Genomic DNA, 18,421 nt, shown 5'->3' with positions numbered 1-18,421 from the left:
GGCCACGGCGCCGGCCGCCGCTCAGCAGGCTTAGACACCAGCAGACACAAACAAAAGCAGGCGCGCAGACACCTGCAAAATACGCGGGAATAGCTGGCTACTCAGACACCGGCAGACAACTGACAAACAGACACCAGCCGGCACAGACGACGGTCAACATGTGCGGACACCGCGGAAGGCCGTCAGAACAGTAGCAGACACGCACGCCTCAGACATATGCAGACAATGACAGACACAAAGAAGGCAGCAGCCACCTGATGGCGGACACACCGCGGCGGGCGTACAAGTGCATCGCCAAACTTACGGACACTGGCAGACACGCACGTGGCAACAGGCATGCAGACACCGACCAACAGCGTGTCCGAAGGCTGACAGACATAGGCAGGGAATGGCCGAATACCGACCAACGCTGAGGCAAGCAGGTGCGCGGACCCTGGCTAACAATTACAGTGACGGATGCCATGAGGCCGGGTGGTGAAGCCATCTATGCAACGCTTCACAGCCACCAGCTGACGGAGGCAGTGGCTGACTGAGCCTTCACCTGGCAGATAAGTCGGCGGACAGACGCAACAACCGACGTTAACACTAGCTGGCAGACATTAGCTGACAGAGACGCCGACTGGCCGGGACACCAGTTGACGAAAGCGTCGGCTGACGGTGAGTGACACTGACAGAGACGCTGCTTAACGCATGCATCGATATATATATATATACATATATATATATATATATATTTATATATATATATATATATATATATATATATATATATATATATATATAGCTTAAATGCCGATGGCGGATGTCCAGATCGGTTCATGAAAAGTGTGGCCATTTCCTTTATACGCACAGCATTCAAAAACTGTTCTTATTGGGTTATTTTGTACTCGGAGCTAAGGATGGTGAGACACGTTCTCGTTTTGAAGTTGCGTTCGAAAAAACCGGGGGGGGGGGGGAGGGGGGGAGCCAACTTGCCCCGGCCGGAAGCGGGTTGGCATGCGCACGGCTGGCCAGCTGAATACCTTCGCTCGGGTTTGAATCAAGCTGACTACTTCTAAGATCTAAAAAAGTAATGAAGCTAGAGACACCAAATGCACAGAGTGGGCTGGCACACATGGGATCTTACTTGTGCCAAAATTTGAGCTTTCTAGGTCAGTGTAGGTTTAGGTAAAATAAGGTCAAGAAGTGTCAAACTGAAGATTGGCGTCCAAGTGCTCTCAGACCTTTTTATGAAACCGCCTTGAACCTAAATGCCCGTTCTTAGAAAGAAGTCACTGGTTTTCATTTTAGGGCAGTGACCTTTTTTGAACTTAAGAAGGTCAGGCTGGCTAAAGTACTACGAAAATTTTTCTAGTTTGACGTTAGAATATGCGTCAAGGATTACTGTAGGTGATACGTTCCTGCAAACAAAAGGTTGACCTGAGTCATTTTGGGTCGGTGAACTGCTCTGATCCTTAAGAGATCCATGGAACATGCCTGTTCATGTGCGGTCCCTGTTATGAATCAATTAGCAATGAGCACCAGATACTACCCCATACCGCAAAGTTCCCAGGACAAAAAAGCAAGCTGAGATAGACCTCGGTCTGAACTTCAGTCCTAGCCCTAGGTTAATGAAAGCTGTAATTATATGATCAATTATTGTATTGCATAAAAACTATTTCGGAGATGTACGGCTTCGTCTAACACTCCGTTGTCTTATCAGACTCAACTATTCCCTCGAACCTGGCGACCACGGCCATGCTTTGACCTCTCACAGGTCAGCGAATTTACAAGGTACATCTAATGTTCATTCCAAAAGATCTGCTATTCAACTGCGTACAGCTATGCGAAGTTTGGCGTGGCTATGTCACCCCTTTGTTCAGAAATAGGTCTGGAAAAACTTTCGATAGGGGAGACAAATTACGCCCCACCCGAGCGCTTATATATATATATATATATATATATATATATATATATATATATATATATGCATATATATGTACATATATAGGGGAAAACGTGGCAAAGTGAGGCACCCTAGTAAAACGGGCACCCCGTGATTTCGGCCGTTAGAGGCGGCGCCATCGGAAATCAATGGTTTAAACTAAAGGCTTTCTGACAGGGACGGAAATGACGTGCATTGGGCCTTTCTGTTGCGGCCATCGTTGGAGGAGGACGTGGGTTTTCGCTTTCCATTTTTTGTTATTATTTTTATGGTCATTTGAACGTTGTTTATTCTACGAGTATAATGAATTAAGTTAAATGAATTAATATGTAATGAATTCAAAGTTGCTGCGCTTTGATGGTGTATGCATGCAGATTCCTTGTGAGCAATTGTGAATTTTTCGGGCCAGTTTTCGTTGCGTGTCGAATCATGTTGTGTTGTTGGCGCCCATGGAGCAGAATGGTTGGGGCAAAATGGGCACTCGGGGGAAAAAAGGACACAAAAAATCCCGTTTTGCCCCACCTGAAATATGACTATCGCAAGAAAACCTTGGCTTTAATAGGCCATGAACACAATGTTTCAATGGTAGTAGCTGGCACATAAGTAGAGCCCGAAGCAAGTGAAGCGATCCTGTTTCAGTTCGATGATTAAACGGTGGTTGAACTACTGCGTCAAACTGGGAATGTGCGGCCTTGCGATTTGACGTTTATAATTTATTGAAGGTGCGCACGTGATAGCTCTATATTCATCGTTCCTTTTAGGCCTAAATTATGTTTTTTAACAAAGCTTATTTGTGAACATAAGAATTGCAAGTTCTTACCTGTGATGACTTGATTCAGTATCACGCATTTGCCCATTTCTTTGATAACCTCTATAACTTACTTGTTAGTCAGCGAACCAGCAACGACTTCCGGCCGACCCGTTATGAAAAAGTATCCTAAGAAGTAACTTAGGCTATGGAAAAGGTGAAAAGATAATACATTTTTGGTCATTATCACATAAAACTCACAGTACATTTCGTACTTTTCCGTACATCTAAAGGGTGTATTTCTTTGCATGCACAGGCATTGGCGTAGTACTTACGCGTAGGTATTCTGTCTGACAGAACTGTCGTAAAAAATTAATTTAAGTTTTTTTTTCTCTGCTTATGGGCAAGACGCAGAATATTGTAGTAAGTTGTAATGTTTATTTATCATGTTGTGCCCAGAAACGCTGCTAACTCCAATGAAGTGGGAAAAAGCCTTACATTCCCTTTAAACATAAACGATTCAATGTTTTGTTTTTAAATTATTAAAGAGTTCAACGGTTTCTTGTTCCTTAAACATAAGGACTGACTTGTTGTGTAGTAGTATTGCATAGAAGGTGTTTTATCATATCGCCCTTAATATTAAACGCAACCAATTTAACACAAGAAACGAAATGCCCTATTACCAATATATATATATATATATATATATATATATATATATATATATATATAGTTATAGTTATAGTTATAATTATAGGCATGCAGTTGGGTATTTCGCTTTGATAATTGTACTTAACTTTTCATATTAGTTAAACGTTTTCCCATTTTATAAAAAGGAATGCAGGCACACTGACGGGTCCAGGGTGGGTTGGGAAGGGGAAGGCTTAAGGGGCAAATGACCCTCCCAAATCCTTTCAACGTTCACGCTGATGTTCTTTTTTTACAGAGGAACTTCTTCGCCAGACGGAGAATGGTTCGAAATTACAAAAGAAAAACCGATCGGCAATCCTGGAAGCAGGATACGATGGCAAAGGCCATCAAAACAGTCAATGTGGGAAAAATGTCTACCAAAGAAGCAGCACGCCGCTTTCTGGTCCCGAAGTCGACTCTCGACAGACGGTCGAAAAAGGCACAGGCAATGTCAATAACAGAGGCCACAGAGAAGGTCCTGAGTCGACACAAACCTGTTTTAACGGAAGCTCAGGGGCGAGATTTGGTACAGCACATAATGGAGCTCCAAAGCCGGATGTTCGGAATATCGCTGAGTGACCTCAAGAAGCTCGCATATGAGCTCTCAGACAGAAACAAAATCACTCACTCATTCAACACGGTGACGAAGATGGCAGGGGAGGCATGGATACGGTGCTTCCGCAAAAGGAACCCCACGGTCTCACTAAGGACACCAGAGGCTCAAGCGTTGCTCGCGCCGCGGCGTTCAACTCAGTCAATGTCAATGCGTTCTTCGACATCCTTGAGTCGCAGATGGATTCTGCCCAGTTCGGTCCCACACGCATCTACAACATGGATGAAACGGGATTCAACTCGGTCGCAACAAAACAAGAGAAGATGCTGGCGAGGAAAGGGTGCAAGCAGGCCGGCCAACTGACATCTGCGGAACGAGGCGCGCTGGTTACCTGGGTGATGTGTATCAACGCTGCAGGGAGCTACATACCTCCAGATGTGATATTCCCAAGAAAGAGGGCCAACCAGCAGTTGGAGAAGGGTCTTCCCCTAGGTAGCCTGGTGCTGTACCATGAGTCTGGTTGGATGCAGAAGGGGCTGTTCGTGAAATGGCCTGACCATTTGATACAGCGCGCGAAGCCCTCGAAACAGGATCCAGCCCTTCTCATACTGGATGGACATGCCAGCTATATCAAGAGCCTCGCAGCCATCCTGCTGTGTGGTGAAGGAAGCAGGTGTGATGATGCTCACCATTCCTCCTCACACCTCACACCGCCTTCAACCACTGGACCGGACGTGCATGCTTCCCGCCAGCACCTTCTTTTTCCAAGGTCAGAGAACGTGGCTCCGAAACAACCCTGATAAAGTCATCACACTGTATGAGATGGGGGAGCTGATCGGGTCAGCCTACGTGCAGGCGGCAACAGTGAGGATGGCGTTGAAGGGCTTCGAAGTCACGGGGATCTCTCCCACAAACCGCCATGTGTTTGGCGAAGAAGACTTCGCAGCGGCAGAAACAACGAACACCCCGCTGACCGGCACCGCAGACGCACCAGTGGGTCTCAACTCAGCAGCAGCTCCTCTGCCCATGCCTGGGCCCTCTGACGTTGATGTCTCGGTGAGCACGAACGTTCGGGAATCCTCGGAAACTGTTGCCGGAGACGTAACGCAGGCTGAAATATCAGGGCAGGGAAGCTCGACTGATGCCGAAACTCCGGCGAAGTTGCTCACCACTGGGGCCCTGCCAGATGATTTCGCAAGCTCTAGCGATGACGAAGATGACGTTCTAGAAGTGTCATGCTTCTAGAAGCATGGCTAGCTGGACCGAGCCATGCTTCCTAATGCGTAACACACCCGTAAGGTCCTATGTGTCTCCCCGCGAAATCCTCCAGGTACCAAAAGTGCACTCAAGGGAGGAGAGAGGTAAAGGACGAAAGAAAGGTAAAACATGTGTTTTGACTGGCACACCATACAAGGAGGAACTCGAAAAGAGACTCGAAGGAAAAGAAGGAAGACAGGGAGGAAAGAAAAATGACGACAGAAGTCAGTCTAAAGGAAGGAAAGGAAGAGTGTAGAAACTCGGAAACCGCAGCGCAAACAAAAGAAGCGTGCGCCGCGAAAGCTTACCTTTGAGGGGTCCTTGGACGAAGAAGACGTAGCTTGTCTGTACTGCGGGTCTTACTTCTCCATGTCCAAATCAAGCGAGTCTTGGTCGCGATGTGCTCTCCGCGATAAATGGGCGCACGATACCTGTGCAGGGATTGATGAAGACGAGTGCGTGTTCGTGTGCGAACGGTGCAGGGATAACTAGGCAGGCTGATGTCTTGTCCAGTTTCGCCATTGGTCGTACCTGCTAACGGGTCCACTAGGCTGTGCTCTTTTCGTGTCTTGCGTTCACAGTGACTAAGAAGTGGATTGATGAGAAGAACAAGTGAGTGCTGAGCGCACTTCGCTCGATGACTTGTGTATTTGAGACTCGATCGTTGTCGTCTCATTGTGTAACCGCCGGGCTGTGCTCCTCTAGTTATGTGTCTAAGCCATGCAGCAATGGCTGTCGCTTAATGCCAAGCTGTAGTACACATTTGCTAGCCATTATAACTTTTATTCGTGGGATCATACTAAGGAAACGAGTATGGAGTGGGATGGCTCGAACAAAATATGAGAGCCCAAACTTAAGAAATATAGCTATTGGATGTCCAGATAAATACCTACTCACCTAGCAATGCATTTATTGACGCGTTTTCATTAAAGAATGATAACTTTGAACATAGTCACTTCGCTTATTCAATCTCATCACTTGTCCGTTTTGCCCCGAATACTCTTCGTTTTGCCTCAGGCCAGGGGCAAAATGAAGAAAAAACATTGCCTGATATTTAGAAGGATCACACTTTAACATGAAGAGATGTCAAACCAGCGCTTTTCTAAGAGATAGACAATTGATCAGCCTTTAATATCCACCGGCTAAAGACTTTCTGGACAGACTTATGGACTCGCCATATTAAAAAACCGTTAGGGTGTCCGTCTTGCCCCGCTTTCCCCTACATACATACATAGATATATAGATTCAAGATAAATATGTCATAGACATGTAGCTTAAGATGCTTGAACTCTAAGAACATATGCTGAGGGGGTTGTAAGCAGGCATGCAGAAAAACCAAGGCTGCATAAAAAGTCAAAACATAACCTTTAATACTACAGAAACCTAGTGTTTGCCCCCAAATATCTCCGTTTATTTCATATGATAGGAAAATATACCGCTATTTACGGCATGAAGCAGTTGTGTCCAGTGCGGTTTGAGGAAGATGATTGGTAAACCAGGTAAATCGGCATGCAAGTTAAAGGTAGAACAAGTAAACGAAACATAACTTGAATTCCCCAAAATGAGGGGGAGGTTGTTAACACTGCTAGCCCTCCACTTTGAACGGCGTTGGGAGGTATGGTCTCCTTGCCCCCCCCCCCCCCCCCTGTCCCTGCGTCCAAGTGGATCATTCTCTTCACATCTAGGACGTGGAATAGCGACCCAAGTTGTTAACAAATAACTTTCCAGGGTCCATCCAGATTAACGCAGGGAGGCGCTGAGATCCCGGACAAAAAGTTGAGTGGAAAACAAGTTTGCCAAAGAAATCGGGAGATTATTTTTCGAAAGAGACAGAAGATGCCAGGGATTATAAGTCGAATCGGAAAAATTCGAAGGACAAAAAAGTTCAAGGGGCTAAAAGTAGACCGGGATATATTTGAAATCTGAAAAAGGCAAGGGCCACAAAGCGAAAAATAAAGTCTCAAAAACAAAAAGTCGGCAGGGATAAGAGTAGATACTGATATGTCGAAAGACAGAACGTTGACAGAGATACATGAGAAGCCAGGTATGTAAAAACGCCAGGAGTCGAGACAATTAAAAACAGAAAATCCATCAGTATCTGGCTCTTGACATGAGTGGGATATAAGACTGTGACCACGGGAGAGACAGATGGGACAGGATTGGACTGGACGGGACGGAACAGGAGCGGGCGGGACTGCACGAGATCAGCCACACCAGAAAAGACCGGACGAGAACAGCGAGATGAGACCTGATCGGATGGAACCGGACGGGAACAGATAGGACCAGGTGGGACGGGACGGGACCGAACCGAACGGCATCGGACAGGTGCACCACGCGTGACTGGACGCGGTCAGATGGCATCGGACGGCACCTGAAGTGGTCGAAAGGAACGGAACGAGACAGAATGGAACCAGTTGGGAGCAGACGAGACCGGACAAAACTGCACGGGACCGGACGCAACAGAACGAGATCAGACGGGTCTAGACGGGACATAATGCTAACGGAATAGACTACGATGTGCTACGATGTGCATGATGCTAACGGACTAGGCACGATGTGATCAGACCGATTTTAAGGTGGTTTTAAGGGAAAGCTGCTCCTAAGGGCCAAAATACGACTTTAAAATAAAGGCCTAAACTGAAACATCATCTGGCTCTCGGCAGCTGCGTGGCAGTGTTCGGCTCCGGCATCCCCTATGTTTTACGTCGGGGAGAGGGGGGTGGAGCGGGGTACATAGGGCGGCCGCAGGACAGAGGAGGTGTCTGTATGAACTTCTCATTATTCGGCGGTGGTGTAGTTTCGCAAAATGAGCTGGGGTAGGGGAAACAGGGCGGAGCCAGGAAAAATGACACACCCTACCTTCAAAACACCAATCATTTGATTTCTCCTCTTGCTAGACCCACCTTGTTCCCAAAGTTGAGAAAGGGACTCCAGTCTTTCCCTTATCCAACTGAAAAGGTAACTACATACATGTGTTTGGCACTATGAGTTCCTAGTAATCAAACTTTGATACACCAGGAGGTACGGTTGAACGGCGCTATGGAGCAGAAAATCATTATACTGACAGTGCTCGGTGTTTCAAGCTGTATTTATCACAGCGGGCGTGTCATCATAAGCACCCAGGATTGTCTCGTGGACTTTTTGCCTGCTTTTGGCCGTTTGGATTTTTCGTCTTTAAGATTGCTTTGCTTATTCCTGTCAACATTAATCTTTGTCCTCAGCCCTTTCATGTTTTTGATTATACTTTTTTCTGATACGACTTTCATCCCTTTCGGCTGTTTGTCCTTTATTTATTTTTTTCTTCGCATTCGGATTTATCTTTTTCGATCATTTGTCGTTCGACTCGTATCCCAGGTTTAACTCTGTTGACATTTTACATTTGACTTTTATTAACACGCGCTCGGGTGGGGTGTCAAATTGACCCCCCCCCCCAAGGTTTTTCCAGAATGGTTTCCGAACGGCGCGGCGTAGCTGCGCCAAATTTTGCACAGCTCTAGACACTTGAAAGCTTGATTGACAATTAATCGTTTGGCATAAGAAAATTGAGATGTACCTTGTAAGGTCGCTGACCTATGGCAGGTCAAAGTCAGGCCATGGTTTCAGCGGAGACAATTTCTAAAGAATCGTGCAATCTGATACAACAACGGAGTGTTTGAGGAAGCCATACACCTCTGAGATGCTTTCTTAGGTACCAGAAATATTGAATGAGCAAATTACAATGACCTAAGGTCAGGTATGAAGGTCAGACCAAAGTCAAAGCCAACCTGATTTATTACTCAAGGGCTTGCTGTATGAAATAGTTTCTGGTACTCATTTCGAATCTGTTGACAGCAGAAACCGCATTATGCATCTTCCACTGACTTCTTGGAGATCAGAACAGGTCATTGGCCTAAGATGACCCGGATCGACATTTTGTTTTAGGAACATACTGCCTAGCGTAACCTTTGTCGCTTATTCAAATGCAAAACTCAGAGCAGTCTTGTATGATTTTGGTAACCATGACCTTCAAAAGGTCAAACAAGGTCACTGACCTCAAGTGGGCTTGTGACTTTCTGCTTTAAAAAATTGCCTGGATTCTGGGAGCACTTTAGAGACCAAACTGAAATTTGACCTTGTTTGACTTTATTTGACATGAAGGTCATAACCTAGGAAGCTCAAAGTTGGACTAAGTGAGTTCCGGTATGGGTCAAATCACCCTGCAAATTTGGTGTCTCTAGCTTTCCTAGTTCCCGAGATTTCAGGGGGGGGGGGGTAAATGGACCCCCACCCGAGCGAAGGGTATCTAGCCAGCCACCCGGGCGCATGTCAATCCAATTTTATGCCCGGGCACCGAGCCGCGGTGTCACCCGCAACGAAACGAAGAAGGCGCAAAGAAACGGGTTTCGGCGGGAGAGACTGCGAAGGTGTCAGGAAAGGCGGCGCTGACAACGGCAGCAACGGCAACGCAAAGAGTGTCCGTTCAATGGTTTAGTGATCATCCTATCGGTACATGAGAGCATTAAATGCACGTTTTGCGCATCGGTGCTGTTGCCAAGGCGATTACGGTCAAATACGTGACAAATGAACCCTGACTTGGCTCATCATTGATGATACAGAGCAGTCTGTCTGAAAACGGGGCGGTCGATCAATCAGAGGAGATTTACGAGGGCAGGAAGATGGTGTCCAACATGGACCTAGCTGAAAAGCCCAGGTGGCCCCATGCAGGTCCTAGCTAGGCCCCAAATGGGCCCCAGGCGGGCTGCCTATGTGGGACCCAGTTGGTTGTTCATGACAAGCCACATGAAACCGAGGTGGGCAGCCCAGATGGTCCCATGAGACTGCCTCTTCTGAACCACATCGGTCCAAGTCGGGTGTATTTGCTGGAGTGCCTCTGCGTGGACGGCTAGGTCAAGTGTTAATGCCCACGCTGCTCCAGCGGGCTGACGCAGCCACTGCCTGTCACATACAAAATTGACGGAAGGGAATAGAAGGTGTCGGACATCGTTCTCCATCAATAGAAGTTTTTGTATATTTGCCCTTTCAGCTTCTGCAATTTTGCAGAAGCTGCTTCGCAGCGCAAAGCATAGGACAATAATTGATCAAAGTCGTTGACTTTGTTCTGCTCTTTTGCTTCCCTCTTTGCTACTTACTACCCTGCCTTTTTAATTTGAATTTTTATAGGCTTTGCTGAAAAATGGTACAATATTGCAAGTTAGCAATGAGAGTAAATTTGTGTTTTGGAAATGATAAAACATAAAATTCATACCTGTCAGATATCAAGCTTGGTACCATATCAGACCAGTGTATTACTCAGCTGCTCAAAACGCCTTTGTGTACAAATCAAGAGACGCAATTCCCACATCCTTGTGAACTCGGAAGGCGTGTGCGCGGGGCGATTATGGCGGACGATGGGCCTGACTCGAAAAATCAGAAAAAGTCCGCGAAACATGACAGTGGTGCGGCAGACCTAGAGCGGGTTACAGACTATGCTGAAGAGAAGGAAATTTCGTCTGATATAACGGGGGTAAGGATGATAAATTTCATGTGGAGGTGCGCCGCTTTTGTCAGTCCCTCGATCAGCATTATGCGCATAGTGCGGGGACAGGTAAAGGTAATAGTTAATTACCAGTGATGTTTGAACCATATCATTGATGCTGTTTTTCCAATTTAAGAAGTCATCTGATAAGATATTCATACTTTTGGAATAAATGTGAGAATGGTCATGAACTGGCCCTTGTCTCCTGCTGAAATACCAGGTCAGACTTCATAGGCCTTGGAGTCATTGTTCCCAAACTCTATGTGTGGAGGCAGTAGATGCCAAAAATTGTTATGACACCTTACCATCCATGTGTCAGTCAGCAGAAACTAGTATTTTCAAAAGATGGCAGACCATTCTGCAAGGTGTGCCAGCCTGCAAAAAATACATCTGACCCAGATGCCCACATGACATTGGTGTATATGGCCTGGTGCTGGCATGTACCAAGCTTGGACCAGGACATGTTGAGATGAATTTTTCAAAGTGTATAATCCCCAAAATGTTTGCCAGCGGTAGTGTATATAATCCCCTTGTCAGCATCACAAGTCCTTGAAATAGTGGATTTATTCACTGAAATTAGTGGCACAGTACATTAAGCCCCGGAATCAGCTGTGCACATGCACACTGAAGGTTTTGCCGCAAGCTCTGCAAGATTCCAGGCATAAGATGCGGACTTAAAGTAAACATATAAGGTGTGGGCTCAATGTGCATTTTTAGTGTGGAGTATGTGGGATAGGTCTGATCGTTAGCCCCAGTTATATTCTTTGCTTGGGAAGGGGGTGAGCAGTCTCCCGGATTATTAGCCAGAGTGAAAAAATGCATGCTTCTCAAGACATGTCTGGTGTAGCCATGACATTGGTGCAACAATGTTAACATGTGCACAGGCGGCCGGCTAAACACCCTTCGCTCAGGTGGGGGGGGGGGGGGGGGGTCAATTTGACCCCCTGAAATCTTGGGAACTAAGAAAGCTAGAGACACCAAATTTACAGGGTGTATTGACTTGTATGTGAACTTGCTTATGTCAAAGTTTTAGGTTCCTAGGTGATGATCTTCAGGTCAAAAAAGGTCAAACAATGTCAAGTTCCCAGTTGGTCTCCAAAGTGCCCCCAGAACCCGGATGACTGTTTCTAAGCAAAATGTCATATGCTCATTTAAGGTCAGTGACCTTGTTTGACCTTTTGAAGGTCAAGGTGACCAAAATCATACAAGATTGCTTTGAGTTTTGCATTTGACTAAGCAAAAAAGATTGTGCAAGGCAGTATGTTCCCAAATAAAATATTGGCCTGGGTCATTTTAGGTCAGTGACCTATTCTGACCTCTAGGATGTCCATGGATGATGTATAATGAGGTTCCTGCCATCAACAAATTTGAAATGAGCACAGCACCAGAAACTATCCCATACAGCAAGGTGTAGAGTAACAAAACAGGTTGGTTTTGACCTTAGTGTGACCTTCATACCTGACATTGGGTCGATTTAATATGCTCATTCAACTGTTGTGTTGCCTAAGAAAGCATCTCAGAGATGTATGGCTTCATCTAACACTCCATTGTTGGATTAGATTGAGGGATTCCCTGGAAGTTGCTTTCGCTGAAGCCATGGCCTGACTGACCTGCAATAGGTCAGCGACCTTACAAGGTGCATCTACCTTTTTATGCCAAACAACCTGCTGTTCAATTGTCTACAGCTATGCAAAATCTGGTGTAGCTATGCCTTGTCATTTGGAAACCATTCTGGAAAGACCTTTGGGGGGGAGGGGGTAATTCGGCCCCCCACCCGAGCGCATTTACATATGTATGTCATGAATTTTGCCACAATCCTGCCAATCCTATCACATTGCCTGTCAGGGCAGGGAATGTCTATCACAGCATATGCACATCTTGAATTCTGCCACAATCTTGCCAATCTTGCCACAATGTCTCAGGGCAGGGAACATGTCTATCACAGCAAGCTACAACAATTTAATCACATGTACACTATAAACCCCAATGCTCTGTGGTTTCAGTGCATGGTTGCATCCAATTCCACCACAGAGGTAGTGTTTTAACACATTGTAAAAACAAGTGTTGGCTATGTTGTAAAAATAATTATTGTCCAAAAGGTCTTAACATATCTTCACACAAATACCATTTGGTAATTTAGTGCAATTTGGCCTGGTGGGTGCATGCAAACATGAGGTTCAGTTCACTGATCTCAATTAGGTGACCAGCTTAGTAGATCTGTTGCAGACTTTTCACAGACCTGTCATAGACCTGTCACAGACTTAGAGGTTTTGCAGACTGGTTTATGTGGATGTTAGTGTTATCTAATTTGGTCATAGGTCAATCTTAACCTTTGAATGCCATGGTCCTGCATTGTGATTGTCCATGATGCCCTTTTAGGTGAATTTTGTGGATGCAAGTTAGAAATATTAGATGCAAAGTGAAGTGATAATCATGAAAGGACCTTTTCAGGCTGTTGCTACAATTGGAGAAAGACGAAGAAAGGAGGCACAGGAGAAGATGGAACGAGAAATAGAGCTTGCCAAGGTTCCAATCAGGAAAGATGATGTGGAACTGATTGTAAGTTATGCCAATTTTATGCATATGCACGTGTTGGCCTGCTATATGTGCTGTCTAGATTGTGGCATTGGCTGTCACTCTATCCTTGTTTTGATGCTGTTCTGATGCTTCATCTTATGGGCATTTTCTGCACACAGTATGTTTTAAAGTCATGGATAGATAGCATTCAGTGTTAAGAAAGACCACTTGGCCTGTATGCCCCAATACCTTTTTTTGTTTGTTTGCCTATGGGTGTTTAAACCAATTGGATGCATCATGCCAGGTACAAGTCTGGGATGTGGCTGGCTAGCACTTGACCTCTTTGAGTATATTGGTGTGGTTTTTGAACAAATGAATGGGAAATTAATATGCATTTTTTATTTTGTTTAGTCATCTCACCTAATTTCAGCACCCATATCATTATTGACCAGGTTTATGTGGAAAATGTACCATGATCATAGCATGGCAGAAATACAGAATATTGAATAAAATACTGGGTTTTGCCTGAAGAGAGTAAAACCATCTGTCAGTAAGTCTTCTTTGGAAAGTGGCAGCAATTTGTGTTCTTTTAGCTGAACAGCCAACAGCTTAATTACATGGAGTTCTTGTTCTGTTGTGCTTATGCTGGTCATGCTTATGCCGTTACATGTTTGACTGACAATGTTATGGGTGCCCCTGGCCAAATTATGCCTTACAAACTTATTCACACTGCAGGTGTGATAGTAAAATTTTCGTGTCATGAGGATGAAAAACCAAAGTACACAGGCTAATATATCCCCTGTTTGCATTATCTTTGTCCAATGTTATCATCAGGCTCATGTTGAGCTGTCGTGAAATATGGGGTTGGGACATGCCCATTCAGCTCCCCAGTTCCTTTGACTGTGGAGGAAACAGTCAACAGATGCCCAGAAGTTAAGGTGGAAAAGGGGAAGTTTGAAGTGTTGCAGGAGAGCATGCTCACTGTCATGACGTGACTCAAAACAATAAGATGCCATTGGGGGATGCTAAAGCATAGATGTACTCAGCCTGTAAAAGTATGTGTTTGCCAAGTGCCATGATGCCTGTGTAGCTTGAAACTTTAGGTCGGTCAGGAGACCAGGACTGTACCCAGCACTGGTCTGACCTGATTGCCCAGTTTGTTGGAGCACCTGCCTTTTGATCCATTCCCCATGGTGGGGTGGGCTTGAGTCACATTACATGCCTGCTCTTTGCCCCTGACAGATATGGGCTGTGGGCGGTGGCAGCGGCCGCAGTGAAGATTAGTTGAGGGTAGAGAGTAGGACGGACTGCTGAGCAAAGCGGCACATTAAATTTGGCCACCAAAATTCTGCCATTGACCTGGAATAACATGATCTGATGGCAGGGGTAGGGCTCACACAACAAGCACTGTTAAGCATCATGCTGTTGACATTGCAACAATACCAGATCCCCACTTGAAAGAGAGAGAGAGAGGAAAAATGGGGACATGTTTTTGTGAAGCTGGTTGCATCGACAGCCCTGTAGAGCTATCTTGGTTTTCTGGAAAGGTCAGGATGTAGTTACATGCCATAAGCCAATTAAGTTCCAACAGTGGGTAATGTAAATGGGCGCCATGTGTTGTAAACACCTCCTTTACATGGTCGAATGCTATTTGACAGGCTGTGAAAGGGTGTGAGCTGGTTGCCAGGCAGCCTCAGCAGGCTGGTGAACACCACCATAGTCACCTAGTGTTTCCTATAGCTCTCATTTCATCAATCGCATTTGAGATAAGTTGGCAGCATTACAGAACCAAGTGGGTAATGACAAATTAGCCAGATTTGCAAAGAGTTTCCACATGCTCAGTATTGCCACCAACAATGCAAGCAGATCACCTGATCCACAGGTGGGAAAACAGAGAAACATTTTGCTTATAATTGGCTGGCAGGATGACAGAATGTTTTAACAATAAGGGAAGTCAGGGTATCAGACTCAGGTAGCATGTGTCACAGCTGTTGTGTGGTCAGTTGTATTAGGACCCATGTCTAATGTGGCACTTGACTGCCTGGTCTTGACCTGGATAAGCTAAGTGTATGATTATGGTGTGTACAAATTCACAATGCATGGTACAAGCAGAAATATCAAGTGCAGACAATAAAGGGTAGCCAAGAGTGTGCTTTATCTTTCTACAAACATCTGCTAAAACAACAGTGAGCCCCATCTGGACACAATCATTCTTTCTTTAAAAAGTACATGCAGTCGATCCGTTTGTATTGGTAGTGCGTGTTTGTACATGGTTGGTCGTCGCCAAAAGTCAAGCAAAAACATTACCCACCAGATGCTCTCCCCCCAAAAAGATTGGTCCTTGGCAAATACCATGTGTTTGAGGATCGAATACAAGAGTGTCTTGACTTTGGTCAGCCAAGATTTGTTAAGTTTTTCATTAACAAGTGAAATATACAAATGAACTGGAGAATTGACAGCAAGATCTCTGTGTAATCCTCTGTAAAATGACAAGTTCACAAACAAGTAAAAGGAACAAATGAATTGGACAAGTGACAAGATCCATGTGAAATGTTCTTCCCTCTATGAATACCCGAACAATGTCACTTCGGACACCATGTTTTACATGCATGGGAAGCCCACAACGCACTTCCTTCTCTGTAATCCTCGATGCAGCCTGAGCGGTGTTCGTTGGTGCTGGCGTTGTGTTACTACCGCTCGGCCTCGTGTCCCGGCTCCGCGCCTTCCGCCGTCGGTGCGGGCGTGGTCTGCCGGTCGGTGGCCAGTGCCGGGCCGCCGGCGACGGCCGCCGCCCGGAGCCGCGGCCGACTGCGCGGCGGTGCGCGCCGGTGGCCGTTCGGTGGGGCAGCCCCTCCGCCACGCCCGGCACGCACGACACGAGCCGGGCCGGGCCGGCGTGCGCGGGCGGACGGAAGGCTCGTCGCGGGCTCACGTGGTGCGTGCCGCCGGCAGGGCCCGCTCGATACGGCCGGCGTGGCGGAGGCGGTGCTCCAGTGGCTCACCGACAACAAGATCCACCACACGGTGTTCGCGCGCACCGTGCTCGGCTGGAACACGGCCTTCACTCCGTTGCTGCGCAAGCCCGTGGCGTGGGCCGAGGCCGACGTGCGCACGCGCAAGGCCTACCAGGCCATGCACGGCTGGATGCAGCGGCCTCACCAGGAGCGACTGAACACGGTGCGCGAAAAACAGGAGCAGATGAACCGCAAGCGGCGCACCGAGAGCACACAGAAGGACCGGCGCCGCGCGCCGCTGCTGCCGGGTGCGCGGCCGGCGCCTCTCGGCGGCGACCCGATGGCGGGGTTCGGCGGCGAGATGCCGCGGCCGGCCGGCTATGGCGGCCTCGAGCTGGCGCCGCAGCACGTCTACGGCGGCGAGCTGGGCGCAGCGCCGGCCGGCTACGGCGACGAAGACCTGTCGCAGCCCGAGTTCGCGCTGGTGGACGGCGTCGGTCAGCCGCAGCCGCCGTACGGATACGGCCTGGCCGAGGCGGCGGCGGCGCCGCCGCAAGCCGGCCCGCTGCCGCCGCCCTCTTACCGCGACACGGTGCAGCAGCTGGCTGGCTTCCCGGACCGGCCGCCGCCGCTCTACAGCGCCCCGCTGCCCGGCTACGAGGAGCTGAGTCGCGGCTACGCACCGCCGCCGCCGCCGCCGGCCGCGCCTGCCGTCACCTTCGCGCAGCTGCCGGCCGGCGGCGAGGCGCTGCCGGAGCGGGCCGGCGGCGGCGGCGGCGGCGGCGCAGCGGCCCCAGTGCTCGAGCCGCCCTCGCCGCCGGCCCTGATGAGCGCGCCCGACAGCCGGACGCCGCGCGTGCAAATCAGCCCGCTGCAGCGGCGCGCGCTCGTCGACATCTTCCGCGTGACGGAGAGGCCGTCGCCGTCCATGCGTCAGCTGATCGCCACCTCGCTGGACCTGCCGGCGCGCACCATCAGCAACTTCTTCAGCGCGGCGCGCACGCGCGGCATCCGCAAGCTGGTCGGCCCAGAGTCGCACGGCAAGGAGAACCTGGTGGACGGCTTGCCGTGAGCGCGAGCGAGCGGACGCTGCGTCCGCTCCACTTCCCTCGGCTTCCCAGAAGTGCCTTCGACCAACGTACAAATGTAGCGCATATTCTTGCGAGACTGTGCCTTTTACGAGCCCGCGTGCCTTGTAAACGGTGATTGGGCGGCAGACGCAATACGTGAAACATGTGGCCTTTTTACCCGGCTCCCGTTCATACAGATCTTTTCTACTTAAGCTATTTTGGTACCCATGATATTGTGCAGCGTTGTCTTCCACCTGCTGTGCATCCGATGACCAGCTGTGAGCGGGCGCCGGACGGGGCGGCCCGCGTGTTGCCGTGTGAATGCGCTCTCCTGTGACGGGCGTGGCGTGCGACGACCGCAGCCCGTGCCGAATCTCAGCGGCGTGCGCTGTTGGAGAGAGACGTTACGTCGGACGCGCCCGGCTGTTACCGAACTGACTGTGCCGTTTGGGTCGAGTTTGCGCCGCTGTTCTGCGGACAGGCCCTCGATCGCGCGCGCGCGCGTGTGTGTGTGTTTGTGTGTGTGTGGCCGATGAGCGTGGGGTGCGCTTGCCGCCGCGGTGTGCCGTCTGCATCTGCACCTGGGCGGGGTCTGAGGTCGCCCGGTCGGTTCGGAGTGCGCTGTATAGTGCCACCGGGGGGGGGGGGGGGGGGGGGGGGCTGCTGCCAGCGCGGCTGCGCGGGCGGGCTGACACAGCTGACAACTGACACAGCTGGCAACTTACACAGCCGACAACTGACACAGCTGGCAACTTACACAGCCGACAACTGACACAGCTGGCAACTTACACAGCCGACAACTGACAAAGCTGACAACTGACGCAGCTGTGCGGTGCTGACGCGGTGGCGCGGTCGACAGCAGCCCCTGAGGGGTCGTGGCGGGGTGGCGCGCGTCGGCAGGCGGAAGAGATCATGGCAGGCGACGATTGCCGTGTGGCCGGCTGCATTCCGCCGATGCTGGGTGCTGGTGTCCCGGCGCTGACCGTCTCGGTCCGTGGGTGTCCATAAGTGAGCGGCTCAGACTACCAGGCGTCGGTGACACACACTTGGCGTGTCTCCTGTAGACGGGAGGTGCATGGTACCGGGAATCGGGTGTGGAAATAAAGGCATTCGAGGCGTGTGTAGAAACGAAAAGACTCGAGTTTCTCTTTTGGCGCGAGCATGATTAGTCTCCGCGAGGCCTCCATGGCTGC

General features: G+C 48.8%; 1 protein-coding gene across 1 annotated transcript; it reads left to right on the top strand.

Moving 5' to 3' along the window:
* The first annotated feature begins 10,528 nt into the window (after positions 1-10,528).
* Positions 10,529-17,230, top strand: LOC119098358 (homeobox protein cut-like 1). Its single transcript, XM_037221278.1, has 4 exons — positions 10,529-10,675; positions 13,139-13,246; positions 16,157-16,531; positions 17,036-17,230. Exons 1-4 carry the CDS (start codon positions 10,550-10,552, stop codon positions 17,228-17,230), a joined length of 804 nt encoding a protein of 267 aa, XP_037077173.1. The 5' UTR covers positions 10,529-10,549.
* The last annotated feature ends 1,191 nt before the right edge of the window (positions 17,231-18,421 follow it).

The sequence above is a fragment of the Pollicipes pollicipes genome, unplaced genomic scaffold (genome assembly GCF_011947565.3).
Source record: "Pollicipes pollicipes isolate AB1234 unplaced genomic scaffold, Ppol_2.1 Scaffold_4740;HRSCAF=5597_pilon_pilon_pilon, whole genome shotgun sequence".
Lineage (NCBI taxonomy): Eukaryota > Metazoa > Arthropoda > Thecostraca > Pollicipedomorpha > Pollicipedidae > Pollicipes > Pollicipes pollicipes.
Note: the sequence above shows the minus strand (reverse complement) of the source record. Positions and strands in the feature narration are given on the sequence as shown.

Excerpts from the sequence above, each read along its gene's own strand:
- LOC119098358 (XM_037221278.1), top strand. The coding sequence starts at position 10,550 with ATGGCGGACGATGGGCCTGACTCGAAAAATCAGAAAAAGTCCGCGAAA. Across the intron at positions 10,676-13,138 it reads TTTCGTCTGATATAACGGGG|GCTGTTGCTACAATTGGAGA; the intron begins GTAAGGATGATA and ends GGACCTTTTCAG. Across the intron at positions 13,247-16,156 it reads AAGATGATGTGGAACTGATT|GGCCCGCTCGATACGGCCGG; the intron begins GTAAGTTATGCC and ends TGCCGCCGGCAG.